The sequence below is a fragment of the Mesoplodon densirostris genome, chromosome 1, assembly GCF_025265405.1.
Source record: "Mesoplodon densirostris isolate mMesDen1 chromosome 1, mMesDen1 primary haplotype, whole genome shotgun sequence".
Lineage (NCBI taxonomy): Eukaryota > Metazoa > Chordata > Mammalia > Artiodactyla > Ziphiidae > Mesoplodon > Mesoplodon densirostris.
Window position 1 is genome coordinate 14544672 of NC_082661.1, and position 15284 is coordinate 14559955.

At 38.2% G+C, this 15284-nt stretch overlaps 1 protein-coding gene across 3 annotated transcripts in view; it reads left to right on the plus strand.

Moving 5' to 3' along the window:
* The window catches only part of SHTN1 (shootin 1), a 112153-nt gene that overhangs the window by 42090 nt on the left and 54779 nt on the right, over positions 1 to 15284 (plus strand). For all 3 annotated transcript variants that reach the window (XM_060099139.1, XM_060099120.1, XM_060099129.1), the window contains 2 exons: positions 1124 to 1205; positions 4744 to 4838. In XM_060099139.1, the coding sequence (XP_059955122.1) occupies positions 1124 to 1205; positions 4744 to 4838 (177 nt within the window). The remainder of the gene's footprint in view (positions 1 to 1123; positions 1206 to 4743; positions 4839 to 15284) is intronic.

The following is a 15284-nucleotide window of genomic DNA, read 5'->3' on the forward strand; positions in this document are numbered from 1 at the left end:
TACTAATTTAAACCGAAAACAACAGTATAGCTTACACTAAAAGAAACCAGTTCACAGACCATCTGGGAGTGCTGATGGGTTCAGGGTCCCTTTCAGGGACCATTACCTTAGCTTGTTTCTTGAGTATAACCACAGGAGAGAAAGAAAGACATTTTGATGCATTCCAATTCTCAATTATAATTATTTATAAGCGTCCCCTCCCATTTAGAGGTGTTATTGGAAGCCATTTCAGAAGGTATCTTTATTATGACTATTTCAGACATCTGAAAAGTGTAAAAAACAAAATAACGAACCTCCATATGCCTACTATGTAGTTTAATACATAAAACATTAGCATAGTATTGAAACCCGTGTGCATCTCTCCCTAACTGCATTCTCCTCACTCCCTGCACTGTTTCCTTAAACAACCATTATTCTGAACTTGTTTTTTATCATTTCAATGCATATATTTACATTTTTACAATACCTAGTATTTTGAGTGTTTTTAACTATATAAACCTGCTTTTATAATTCAGCATAATGCTTTTGAGATTTATCCACTTGGTACATGTAACTCTACTTTCTTTTTTTAAAACTATACTATGATATTCTCTTTTCCTATTGATAGATGCCAAAAATTATTTCAGAAATTTAAGTTTTGGCAGGGGGGGATTTTCATATGTATTTTGTTTAAGCCAGAAGTCAAAGTTCAAAGTCTTTTTTATTTAAAAAATTTATGTATGTTTTACTTAAGCCAAATGTCATCAGAGTTTAAAATGAATACCAAAATTGAATATTGGCTCTCTGATTAAATGATTCAAGTATTTTCTGGGTGCAGTCTAATTGGATTTTTGCATTAAAAATGTCAGTCATTTACACTGGATGGCTAGAACACTGCCATATTTAGGGACCAATGCCAATACTCTTTGGAATATGTAAAGAAGTTCCAGATGTACATCCTAAATTAAATAGTTACTTTGAGGCTTTAAAAACATTTTAATAGAAGCCTAGCACAGTGAAGCCAATTACTGCTTTAATGTAACATCGTGTTGAAAGTTGAACAGCAATTTAAGTATCACACATCATCATATATCATGTTTTACAATTTTGGATGTTTTCTCCCCTCAAAATATCACATTTTTAGGTAAATAAAGTTAAACAAGAAAAAGATGTTTTAAATTCGGAAGTTCTTGAACAGAGAAAAGTCTTAGAAAAATGTAATAGAGGTATGTATTTCCAGTCTTTTTCCTCAAATATATATGTAATTTATTTTGTTTATATATATTTTGTGTTGTTTTATACTGGTGTCTAAAGATTCTTGTAGCAGAAATCTTCTATATTGTGTTTTCCTAACTTCTAGCAATGAGTCTCTCTCATTCCTAATTCTTTTACCACCTACCTGAGAGTCTGGGGACATTTAAAAGTGCTTTTGCTTGAAGAATTCATGACCCGCTCATTTTGAAACTTCAAACCTAAATACTCTTTTGTCCTACATATATCCTGGGACCGTGGCCATATTGGCTATCCCCTCAGTATTTATATATCTGGTAGGTTAATTGGTAAACCTCTCCTCGATCCAGGAGAGATTATGATATCTACATAAATACATGCAACATTATATGAAAAACTTTTAAATTAAGAGGATATGGAAAATGGGACAAAGGGAAAGTGAGAATGTGTGTTAATGTACAAAGTGCTTATTACTTACTCCGAGTTCTTGCACATTTCCTGCCTGTGTGCCTGAAGTCTGGCTCTCAGCTGTCTATGAGCCAGAGTGATGAGAGATTCATGATCATTTTTATGAATCACATACAAATTTACCTGTTGGTCAGGAGAAGCAGACCTGGTCTCATGGTGAGAAGGAACTTTCTCCAGAGGCTACTTCTAGAGAAAATTCTGTGTAATTTGATTCCATCATCCTTGTCATAAAACACAGCATCAAGTCTCATGGGACCATTTCTTATGTCCCCTGGTTTAGGGCAAAGGAGCAAAGTGCAGTTCTGCAAACATAATTCTTAAGGGAGGGGACTTACTATGCTTTTTGTTCTCCTTTTTTCCCTCAGCCACTGTCTTTCCTAGTTCAGAAGCTACAACACTAAAAGGAAACCTTTCAGACCCAGGGCCTTCCCTTTTGTTATTGGTGGTAGTTCTCCATCTTTGTGTCATTCATGAATTGAGATTTTTTTTTAGTAAATAAAGGACCTTGTAGCTAAGTGTGGGAGATGCACTAGGTTGTAACATTTCCTCTGCCTTTTGTGCATTTAAGAAGATAGAAATGGTGTAGGAGAATTTTCAGTCGTGATGCACTGTGCTAGAAACAGAGGGCTCTGCAGAGGTTAATATCATGGACCTTGCCTTCAGGGAGACCCTTATCTAGGAAGAGAGAGATTATATAAATAAATACATGACTAGGACCAACCAAATTTCTTTCAGAATCCAAGAGGGCCAGGTCATGTGAAAATTCACTTTTTATTATAGTGTTCTGGACATAGAATAGAAAGTCAGTTATCTTGCCCAGGGCCTCAGATAGTCATAATCTTCTTTGTTTTCTTTGTGAAGTTTCTTTTTTTTAAATAGGTTTGAAAATCATTTAGCTCTCAGGGACCTGTAATTCACATCACAAAACACCACTTCATTGCTTTACTTGAGTAAGACTATTAGTCTTTCCTCTGAGGACGCAGTAGATTGGCCGAGTACAGAGTTTGAAATTCTATGTCATTACGCAGCAAACCAGTCCTTAATCAGGACTGAAGTGCCCTGGAGGAACAGTTTGTGAAAGCTGCCATTAAGAGAGCCTTTTTAAAGGTTTTTATTGACATGACTCAGCTCAGGATTGAAAGTGCCTTGCTGGAAGCCAATGGAGAGACTAGTGTGCTGTCCACCTATGTGGTTCCTAGTTGGTAATGGCGTCATCACTCCCTCTGTCCCGTCTACATCATTATTTAACAGAATAGGTCACAAAATGTCAAAAAGTAGGAAAGAATTCATGTTGCTCCTATTCAACAGTATAGTCCCTTTGAAGATTTCTGTCCACAGTGATTCTTTAATTCAAAGCTCTGACCTGGGCCCATATGGATCTAAGGCTGTTCCTCTTCTTTATAAACATGGAGAACACTTTGAAATAACTTACAGATGTACATTTTTTCTTTTTATTCAAATAACATACTTTTTTGGTGGAAAGTATAGATTTATATGGGAAAAGAAAAAAAAATAGAACTCAACCCTTACAGTCCAGAGATAAGCACTATTAACATTTTAGTGTTTATTCTTCCAGGAGAGGAAAGGGGGGAGGGGCAATTTATGGGTAGGGGACTAAGAGGTACAAACTATTATGTATAAAATAAGCTACAAGGGTATATTGTACAACACAGGAAATATAGCCAATATTTTATAATAACTATAAATGGAGCATAACCTTTAAAAATTGTGAATCACTATATTGTACACCTATAACATACAATATTGTACATCAACTATATTTCAATCAAAAAACCTACATATGTACATTGAATTGTTTATTAAATATGTTTATAACGTATATGGAGTATAAATAAAATACCAACAAAAGAAATATCTTTTTTGCCCATCGGTGCTTTACAAGCCCCTGAACATCAAGTCTCTACTTGTGTTCCTTCCTTGGACTTTTATCATTGCTTTTATTTATAGTTTTGTCAGATATATATATATCCCTAAACAGCATATTATTTAATTTTGCATGTTTTTGAACTTTATATAAATGATATCATTTTGCATATATCCTTCTGCAACTTTTTGTGTTTGTCCAGTTCATCACGTTGAAGGGTATTGCTGTGGTATGTTTATTTTCACTGCTGTATAATATTTCATTCAATGTCTATACCAAAATTCATTTATCCCGTATCCATTTGGTGAATGTTTGAGTTTTTTCCAGTTTTTTTGCTATTCCAAGTCATGCTGTTATGAAAATTCTTATACATGTCTTCTGGTGCACATATCCAAGAGTTTCACTAAGATATATGCCAAAGGTAAAATTTTATCTTCAATTTCACTACATAATGCCAAATTATTTTTAAAGTAGATCTATAAGTTTATATTATACTCCTGTTAACAGTGTATTTGTTTCCATTGTTCTGTATTCTCTCCCAACTTGATATAGCTATACTTTTAAATTTTTGCCAGTTGCCTCTTTGGTGAGTATAAAAAGGTAGCTATGGTTTTACTTTCCTTTTCCTTGGTTACTAATGCAGATGGTAATTGGCCTTTCACATGTTTCCTCTTCAGTGAAATCCTTGTTGACGTGTTTTGTATGTGGCTTTTAAAAAACAAAAATGAACTCATTTAAAAAATATATCATGAATGTCTTTCCATTCAGTAAATATGCCTCTACAATGTAATTTTGATGGCAGAATATTTCTTGTACACAACATACTTTACTTACTGATCCTTCAGTGTTAAACCATCTAGATTATTTCACTGTTTTCAGCAACGATGCAGAGAGCACCCTTGCAATTAAATCTCTGTATATGTTCATGATTTTTTCTTTTAGAAGAATAAATACATTCCTAAAAGTGGAATTGTTGAGTCAAAGGGTATGAATAGTTTTAGATTTTAGATTCATATTGCCAAGTTGCCCTCTAAAAAGGTCTTACCAATTTATACTCCAACCAGCAATGAAAGTGGGTGCTTATATGCCTGAATAAGGAATCTTTTCATCACCATTTTTCATCCGTATTCCTGATAATCTGTGTGGCGTATTGTCCATTTTCTTTTCCTTGTCTTCTCAAGTGTCCATGCTAGCAGTAGAAGAGTATGAGGAAATGCAAGTGAACTTGGAACTGGAGAAGGACCTTCGAAAGAAAGCAGAGTCGTTTGCACAAGAGGTAAATATCTTACAGAGACTTCGTATTTCATTTTTATATTTTAAGGAACTTTGCAGATGACATATAAAAATATTTTTTGAAGTTGAATAAGCAGTTGTCACTTTGAATTACGGATCACCTGATTTAGGGAGCTATGGAATAGTATCACATTCATTGAACTTGGTGTCGGAAGATCTGGGTTTAAATTTTGGCCATGTCATTCAGTTAATAGTTGTATGTTACTAGCAGTTATTAGCAGTCCCTTAGCCTCTTTGGGCTTCACTTTCACCATCTATAAAATGGGTGATGTTACCAACCTAACCAAGTGGATTTTAAAATCAAATGGCACAATTTTTCAAAAGAATTTTGTAAACTATAAAATGCTATGTCGGGGAAAGAAATTATATTTAGGGATACCCATCCCATAACTTGTGAGGGAAAGTCCAGCTTGAGTACATTATTTTTGCATGTTTCCAGTAGCCGTAAGAATCTAGGTTACATCTCAGTATACCATCTGAAATAACAACATCATGGTCTTAGTATTTCTCTTCAGCTGCTATTCAGTGCTCTCATTCTGTGAGTTGATTCTTCCGCTTGCTGTGGAACATTGTCATGTTACACATCCATTATCTGAGCCTTTCACCAGAGTAATGACTTTTCTCTCATGTTAGAGGTAAGCTTTGAGCTTCTCGTGTTCTGGCCTTAACTTTGTTGCCATGTGGTTATTGGGTATTCCATGGCTCTGGGACTGGTTTCCAGGGAAATGATGAGGCACCAGTTGGCTGAACTGTAACAGCTCATGATATGGAGCTGATGTGCATGAGATTTCCATCATGTGTAAATATTTTGAATCTGTGTGCATACTGCAGGTTCAAGGAAAGTAGCTAAGGAAATATAAAACATTCTTAGGTGGACGTATCCAAGGTGTAGAAGGAAGACAAAGCATGGGGTTATGGGAATGACATTTGAAGATCAGATTATGGTTTTGTGCAGGAGTTTTTCTGTGCTTGAATGTAGCTGTGCTAGCAATGAACTCTACAAAAAATTTAGCCTGAGAAGGTCTGATTTGAAATATTATGATTCATTTTACTCAGAGAGTTTAATGAAAGGTGAGTAAGTACTGTTCTCTTATTTCCTGGAAGGAAGAAAAAAAAAATTGAAGCGTGTTAGAGCCCTTTGGAAAAAGCTGCAGCATATATAAATAATGGAACTTGGGCTTCCCTGGTGGCGCAGTGGTTGAGAGTCCGCCTGCCAATGCAGGGGACACGGGTTCGTGCCCCGGTCCGGGAAGATCCCACATGCTGCGGAGCGGCTGGGCCCATGAGGCATGGCCGCTGAGCCTGGGCGTCCGGAGCCTGTGCTCTGCAACAGGAGAGGCCGCAACAGTGAGAGGCCCGCGTACTGCGGGGAAAAAAAAAAGAATGAATGATTCAGTCTGCCATCCACTTGGTAGTGATTGGTGGAAACAATAATGCTGACATATTAACCCAGAATGAGGAGAGAGAAGTTTGAGGAGAGAAAGCAAGAGCGGTGGCACTTACATTACTGGTAGCATAAGTATTTGCAACAGTGCTCAATGATTGTACAATATCTAGGTTTGATCTACACAGTAGTGAGAAGAAAAGATAAAGCTAGATCAGAACTAGTGTATCTTCCCTTTTCACGGTTTACAGATTCTCAGGTTTTCAACAGATAACTACAGTTAAAAGGTACACGACTTAGCTTAACCGGAGAAGTACCACTTTTGCGTTTTGTTCTTTAGTGCATTCAGCAAACATCTGGTAAGCTAGACAGTGTGTAGATAGTGGGAATATAATGGTGAAGAAAGCAAATATAATCCTTGCCCTGTTGGAGTGTACAGTGTAGAGGTGTAGAAATCAATTATTTTTTCGATTTTCATTTTGCCAAACTTTGTGTATTTGACAGTGCTTTTCTTTTTTTTTAATTTTTAATTTAATTTTATTTTTTTATACAGCAGGTTCTTATTAGTCATCAGTTTTATACACATAAGTGTATACATGTCAATCCCAATCTCCCAGTTCATCCCACCACCACCCCCTCCCCGCCGCCACTTTCCCCCCTTGGTGTCCATACGTTTGTTCTCTACATCTGTGTCTCAGCTTCTGCCCTGCAAACCAGTTCATCTGTACCATTTTTCTAGGTTCCACATACATGCGTTAATATACGATACTTGTTTTTCTCTTTCTGACTTACTTCATTCTATATGACAGTCTCTAGATACATACACATCTCAACAAATGACCCAATTTTGTTCCTTTTTGTGGCTGAGTAATATTCCACTGTATATATGTACCACATCTTCTTTATCCATTTCTCTGTTGATGGGCATTTAGGTTGCTTCCATGACCTGGCTATTGTAAATAGTGCTGCAATGAACACTGGGGTGCATGTGTCTTTTTGAATTACGGTTTTCTCAGGGTATATGCCCAGTAGTGGGATTGCTGGATCATATGGTAGTTCTATTTTTAGTTTTTTAAGGAACCTACATACTGTTCTCCATGGTGGCTATATTTTACATTCCCACCAACAGTGCAGGAGAGTTCCCTTTTCTCCACACCCTCTCCAGCATTTGTTGTTTGTAGATTTTCTGATGATACCCATTCTAACTGGTGTGAGGTGATACCTCATTGTACTTTTGATTTGCATTTCTCTAATAATTAGTGATGTTGAGCAGCTTTTCATGTGCTTCTTGGCCATCTGTACATCTTCTTTGGAGAAATGTCTATTTAGGTCTTCTGCCCATTCTTGGATTGGGTTGTTTGTTTTTTAAATATTGAGCTGCATGAGCTGCTTATATATTTTGGAGATTAATCCTTTGTCTGTTGATTCGTTTGCAAATATTTTCTCCCATTCTGAGGGTTGTCTTTTCATCTTCTTTATGGTTTCCTTTGCTGTGCAAAAGCTTTGAAGTTTCATTAGGTCCCATTTGTTTATTTTTGTTTTTATTTCCATTACTCTAGGAGGTGAGTCAAAAAAGATCTTGCTGTGATTTATGTCAAAGAGTGTTCTTCCTATGTTTTCCTCTGAGTTTTAAAGTGTCTGGTCTTACATTTAGGTCTGTGATCCATTTTGAGTTTATTTTTGTGGATAGTGTTAGGGAGTGTCCTAATTTCATTCTTTTACATGTAGCTGTCCAGTTTTCCCAGCACCACTTATTGAAGAGACTGTCTTTTCTCCATTGTCTATCCTTGCCTCCTTTGTCATAGATTAGTTGACCATAGGTGTGTGGGTTTATCTCTGGGCCTTCTATCTTGTTCCATTGATCTATATTTCTGTTTTTATGCCAGTACCATGCTGTCTTGATTACTGTAGCTTTGTAGTATAGTCTGAAGTCAGGGAGTCTGATTCCTCCAGCTCCATTGTTTTCCCTCAAGACTGCTTTGGCTATTCGGGGTCTTTTGTGTCTCCATACAGATTTTAAGATTTTTTGTTCTAGTTCTATAAAAAATGCCACTGGTAATTTGATAGGGATTGCATTGAATCTGTAGATTGCTTTGGGTAGTATAGTCATTTTCACAATAATGATTCTTCCAATCCAAGAACACGGTAGATCTCTCCATCTGTTTGTATCATCTTTAATTTCTTTCATCAGTGTCTTATAGTTTTCTGCATATAGGTCTTTTGTCTCCCTAGGTAGGTTTATTCCTAGGTATTTTACTCTTTTTGTTGCAGTGGTAAATGGGAGTGTTTCCTTAATTTCTCTTTCAGATTTTTCATCATTAGTGTATAGGAATGTAGAGATTTCTGTGCATTAATTTTGTATCCTGCAACTTTACCAAATTCATTGATTAGCTCTAGTAGTTTTCAGCTGGCCTCTTTAGGATTCTCTATGTATAGTATCATGTCATCTGCAAACAGTGACAGTTTTACTTCTTCTTTTCCAATTTGTATTCCTTTTATTTCTTTTTCTTCTCTGATTGCCGTGGCTAGGACTTCCAAAACTGTGTTGAATAATAGTGGTGAGAGTGGACATCCTTGTCTCGTTCCTGATCTTAGAGGAAATGCTTTCAGTTTTTCACCATTGAGAATGATGTTTGCTGTGAGTTTGTCGTATATGGCCTTTATTATGTTGAGGTAGGTTCCCTCTATGCCCACTTTCTTTTTTTTTTTTTTTTTTTTTTTTTTTTTTTTTTTTTTTTTTTTTACAAATTTAATCAGTTATACATATACATATGTTCCCATATCCCCTCCCTTTTGCGTCTCCCTCCCACCCTCCCTATCCCACCCCTCCAGGCGGTCACAAAGAACCGGGCTGATCTCCCTGTGCTACGCGGCTGCTTCCCACTAGCTATCTACCTTACATTTGGTAGTGTATATATATCCATGCCGCTCTTTCACTTTGTCACAGCTTACCCTTCCCCCTCCCCATATCCTCAAGTCCATGCTCTAGTAGGTCTGTGTCTTTATTCCTGTCTTACCCCTATGTTCTTGATGACATTTTTTTCTTAAATTCCATATATATGTGTCAGCATACAGTATTTGTCTTTCTCTTTCTGACTTACTTCACTCTGTATGACAGACTCTAGGTCCATCCACCTCATTACAAATAGCTCAATTTCATTTCTTTTTATGGCTGAGTAATATTCCATTGTATATATGTGCCACATCTTCTTTATCCATTCATCCGATGATGGACACTTAGGTTGTTTCCATCTCCGGGCTATTGTAAATAGGGCTGCTATGAACATATTGGTACATGTCTCTTTTTGAATTATGGTTTTCTCAGGGTATATGCCCAGTAGTGGGATTGCTGGGTCATATGGTAGTTCTATTTGTAGTTTTTTAAGGAACCTCCATACTGTTCTCCATAGTGGCTGTACCAATTCACATTCCCACCAGCAGTGCAAGAGTGTTCCCTTTTTTCCACACCCTCTCCAGCATTTATTGTTTCTAGATTTTTTGATGATGGCCATTCTGACTGGTGTGAGATGATATCTCATTGTAGTTTTGATTTGCATTTCTCTAATGAGTAAAGATGTTGAGCATCCTTTCATGTGTTTGTTGGCTGTCTGTATATCTTCTGTGGAAAAATGTCTATTTAGGTCTTCTGCCCATTTTTGGATTGGGTTGTTTGTTTTTTTGCTATTGAGCTGCATGAGCTGCTTATAAATTTTGGAGATTAATCCTTTGTCAGTTGCTTCATTTGCAAATATTTTCTCCCATTCTGAGGGTTGTCTTTTGGTCTTGTTTATGGTTTCCTTTGCTGTGCAAAAGCTTTGAAGTTTCATTAGGTCCCATGTGTTTATTTTTGTCTTTATTTCCATTTCTCTAGGAGGTGGGTCAAAAAGGATCTTGCTGTGATTTATGTCATAGAGTGTTCTGCCTATGTTTTCCTCTAGGAGTTTGATAGTGTCTGGCCTTACATTTAGGTCTTTAATCCATTTTGAGCTAATTTTTGTGTATGGTGTTAGGGAGTGATCTAATCTCATACTTTTACATGTCCCTGTCCAGTTTTCCCAGCACCACTTATTGAAGAGACTGTCCTTTCTCCACTGTACATTCCTGCCTCCTTTATCAAAGATAAGGTGACCATATGTCCGTGGGTTTATCTCTGGGCTTTCTATCCTGTTCCATTGATCTATCTTTCTGTTTTTGTGCCAGTACCATACTGTCTTGATTACTGTAGCTTTGTAGTACAGTCTGAAGTCAGGGAGCCTGATTCCTCCAGCTCCATTTTTCGTTCTCAAGATTGCTTTGGCTATTCGGGGTCTTTTGTGTTTCCATACAAATTGTGAAATTTTTTGTTCTAGTTCTGTGAAAAATGCCATTGGTAGTTTGATAGGGATTGCATTGAATCTGTAGATTGCTTTGGGTAGTAGAGTCATTTTCACAATGTTGATTCTTCCAATCCAAGAACATGGTACATCTCTCCATCTATTTGTATCATCTTTAATTTCTTTCATCAGTGTCTTATAATTTTCTGCATACAGGTCTTTTGTCTCCTTAGGTAGGTTTATTCCTAGATATTTTATTCTTTTTGTTGCAATGGTAAATGGGAGTGTTTCCTTGATTTCACTTTCAGATTTTTCATCATTAGTATATAGGAATGCCAGAGATTTCTGTGCATTAATTTTGTATCCTGCAACTTTACCAAATTCATTGATTAGCTCTAGTAGTTTTCTGGTAGCATCTTTAGGATTCTCTATGTATAGTATCATGTCATCTGCAAACAGTGACAGCTTTACTTCTTCTTTTCCCATTTGGATTCCTTTTATTTCCTTTTCTTCTCTGATTGCTGTGGCTAAAACTTCCAAAACTATGTTGAATAAGAGTGGTGAGAGTGGGCAACCTTGTCTTGTTCCTGATCTTAGTGGAAATGGTTTCAGTTTTTCACCATTGAGGACGATGCTGGCTGTGGGTTTGTCATATATGGCCTTTATTATGTTGAGGAAAGTTCCCTCTATGCCTACTTTCTGCAGGGTTTTTATCATAAATGGGTGTTGAATTTTGTCAAAAGCTTTCTCTGCATCTATTGAGATGATCATATGGTTTTTCTCCTTCAACTTGTTAATATGGTGTATCACATTGATTGATTTGCGTATATTGAAGAATCCTTGCATTCCTGGAATAAACCCCACTTGATCATGGTGTATGATCCTTTTAATGTGCTGTTGGATTCTGTTTGCTAGTATTTTGTTGAGGATTTTTGCATCTATGTTCATCAGTGATATTGGCCTGTAGTTTTCTTTCTTTGTGACATCCTTGTCTGGTTTTGGTATCAAGGTGATGGTGGCCTCGTAGAATGAGTTTGGGAGTGTTCCTCCCTCTGCTATATTTTGGAAGAGTTTCAGAAGGATAGGTGTTAGCTCTTCTCTAAATGCTTGATAGAATTCGCCTGTGAAGCCATCTGGTCCTGGGCTTTTGTTTGTTGGAAGATTTTTAATCACAGTTTCAATTTCAGTGCTTGTGATTGGTCTGTTCATATTTTCTATTTCTTCCTGATTCAGTCTTGGCAGGTTGTGCATTTCTAAGAATTTGTCCATTTCTTCCAGGTTGTCCATTTTATTGGCATAGAGTTGCTTATAGTAATCTCTCATGATCTTTTGTATTTCTGCAGTGTCAGTTGTTACTTCTCCTTTTTCATTTCTAATTCTATTGATTTGAGTCTTCTCCCTTTTTTTCTTGATGAGTCTGGCTAATGGTTTATCAATTTTGTTTATCTTCTCAAAGAACCAGCTTTTAGTTTTATTGATCTTTGCTATCGTTTCCTTCATTTCTTTTTCATTTATTTCTGATCTGATTTTTATGATTTCTTTCCTTCTGCTAACTTTGGGATGTTTTTGTTCTTCTTTCTCTAATTGCTTTAGGTGCAAGGTTAGGTTGTTTATTCGAGATATTTCCTGTTTCTTAAGGTGGGATTGTATTGCCATAAACTTCCCTCTTAGAACTGCTTTTGCTGCATCCCATAGGTTTTGGGTCGTCGTGTCTCCATTGTCATTTGTTTCTAGGTATTTTTTAATTTCCTCTTTGATTTCTTCAGTGATCACTTCGTTATTAAGTAGTGTATTGTTTAGCCTCCATGTGTTTGTATGTTTTACAGCTCTTTTCCTGTAATTGATATCTAGTCTCATAGCATTGTGGTCGGAAAAGATACTTGATACAATTTCAATTTTCTTAAATTTACCAAGGCTTGATTTGTGACCCAAGATATGATCTATCCTGGAGAATGTTCCATGAGCACTTGAGAAATATGTGTATTCTGTTGTTTTTGGATGGAATGTCCTATAAATATCAATTAAGTCCATCTTGTTTAATATATCATTTAAAGCTTGTGTTTCCTTATTTATTTTCATTTTGGATGACCTGTCCATTGGTGAAAGTGGGGTGTTAAAGTCCCCTACTATGATTGTGTTACTGTCGATTTCTCCTTTTATGGCTGTTAATATTTCCCTTATGTATTGAGGTGCTCCTATGTTTGGTGCATAAATATTTACAATTGTTATATCTTCTTCTTGGATTGATCCCTTGATCATTATGTAGTGTCCTTCTTTGTCTCTTCTAGTAGTCTTTATTTTAAAGTCTATTTTGTCTGATATGAGAATTGCTACTCCAGCTTTCTTTTGGTTTCCATTTGCATGGAATATCTTTTTCCATCCCCTTACTTTCAGTCTGTATGTATCTCTAGGTCTGAAGTGGGTCTCTTGTAGACAGCATATATATGGGTCTTGTTTTTGTATCCATTCAGCCAGTCTGTGTCTTTTGGTGGGAGCATTTAGTCCATTTACATTTAAGGTAATTATTGATATGTATGTTCCTATTCCCATTTTCTTAATTGTTTTGGGTTCGTTATTGTAGTTCTTTTCCTTCTGTTGTGTTTCTTGCCTAGAGAAGTTCCTTTAGCATTTGTTGTAAAGCTGGTTTGGTGGTGCTGAACTCTCTCAGCTTTTGCTTGTCTGTAAAGGTTTTAATTTCTCCATCAAATCTGAATGAGATCCTTGCTGGGTAGAGTAATCTTGGTTGCAGGTTTTTCTCCTTCATCACTTTAAGTATGTCCTGCCACTCCCTTCTGGCTTGTAGAGTTTCAGCTGAGAGATCAGCTGTTATCCTGATGGGGATTCCCTTGTGTGTTATTTGTTGTTTTTGCCTTGCTGCTTTTAATATGATTTCTTTGTGTTTAATTTTTGACAGTTTGATTAATATGTGTCTTGGTGTATTTCTCCTTGGATTTATTCTGTATGGGACTCTCTGTGCCTCCTGGACTTGATTAACTATTTCCTTTCCCATATTAGGGAAGTTTTCAACTATAATCTCTTCAAATATTTTCTCAGTCCCTTTCTTTTTCTCTTCTTCTTCTGGAACCCCTATAATTCGAATGTTGGTGCGTTTAATGTTGTCCCAGAGGTCTCTGAGACTGTCCTCTGTTATTTTCATTCTTTTTTCTTTATTTTGCTGTGCAGCAGTTATTTCCACTATTTTATCTTCCACCTCACTTATCCGTTCTTCTGCCTCAGTTATTCTGCTATTGATCCCATCTAGAGTATTTTTTATTTCATTTATTGTGTTTTTAATCGATGCTTGATTCGTCTTTAGTTCTTCTAGGTCCTTGTTAACTGTTTCTTGCATTTTGTCTATTCTATTTCCAAGATTTTGGATCATCTTTACCATCATTATTCTGAATTCTTTTTCAGATAGACTGCCTATTACCTCTTCATTTGTTAGGTCTGGTGGGTTTTTATCTTGCTCCTTCTCCTGCTGTGTGTTTTTCTGTCTTCTCATTTTGCTTATGTTACTGTGTTTGGGGTCTCCTCTTTGCAGGCTGCAGGTTCGTAGTTCCCGTTGTTTTTGGTGTCTGTCCCCAGTGGCTAAGGTTGGTTTAGTGGGTTGTGTAGGCTTCTTGGTGGAGGGGACTACTGCCTGTGTTCTGGTGGATGAGGCTGGATCTTGTCTTTCTGGTGGGCAGGTCCACGTCTGGTGGTGTGTTTTGGGGTGTTTGCGGACTTTTTATGATTTGAGGCAGCCTCTCTGCTAATGGGTGGTGTTGTGTTCCTGTCTTGCTAGTTGTTTGGCATAGGGTGTCCAGCACTGTAGCTTGCTGGTCGTTGAGTGAAGCTGGGTGCTGGTGTTGAGATGGAGATCTCTGGAAGATTTTCGCCGTTTGATATTATGTGGAGCTGGGAGGTCTCTTGTGGACCAGTGTTCTGAAGTTCGCTCTCCCACCTCAGAGGCACAGCACTGACTCCTGGCTCCTCAATTTGGGATGATCTGTTGTCTATTCATGTATTCCACAGATGCAGGGTACATGAAGTTGATTGTGGAGCTTTAATCCGCTGCTTCTGAGGCTGCTGGGAGAGGTTTCCCTTTCTCTTCTTTGTTCTCACAGCTCCTGGGTCTCAGCTTTGGATTTGGCCCCGCCTCTGCGTGTAGGTCGCCGGAGGGCGTCTGTTCTTCGCTCAGACAGGATAGGGTTAAAGGAGCAGCCTCTTCGGGGACTCTGGCTCACTCAGGCCGGGCGGGAGGGAGGGGCACAGAGTGCGGGGCGAGCCTGCAGCGGCAGAGGTCGGCGTGACGTTGCACCAGCCCGAGGCGCGCCGTGCGTTCTCCCAGGGAAGCCGCCCCTGGATCCCGGGACCCCGGCAGTGGCAGGCTGCACAGGCTCCCGGAAGGGCGGTGTGGACAGTGTCCTGCGCTCGCACACAGGCTTCTTGGCGGCGGCAGCAGCAGCCCCAGCGTCCCACGCCCGTCTCTGGGCTCCGCGCTTTCAGCCGCGACTCGCGCCCGTCTCTGGAGCTCCTTTACGCGGCGCTCTTAATCCCCTCTCCTCGCGCACCAGGAAACCAAGAGGGAAGAAAAAGTCTCCTGCCTCTTCGGCAGCTCCAGAGTTTTCCCGGACTCCCTCCCAGCTAGCTGTGGCACATTAGCCCCCTTCAGGCTGAGTTCTCGCCGCCAGTCCCAGTCCTCTCCCTGCGCTCTGACCGAAGCCCGAGCCTCAGCTCCAGCGCCGCTCGC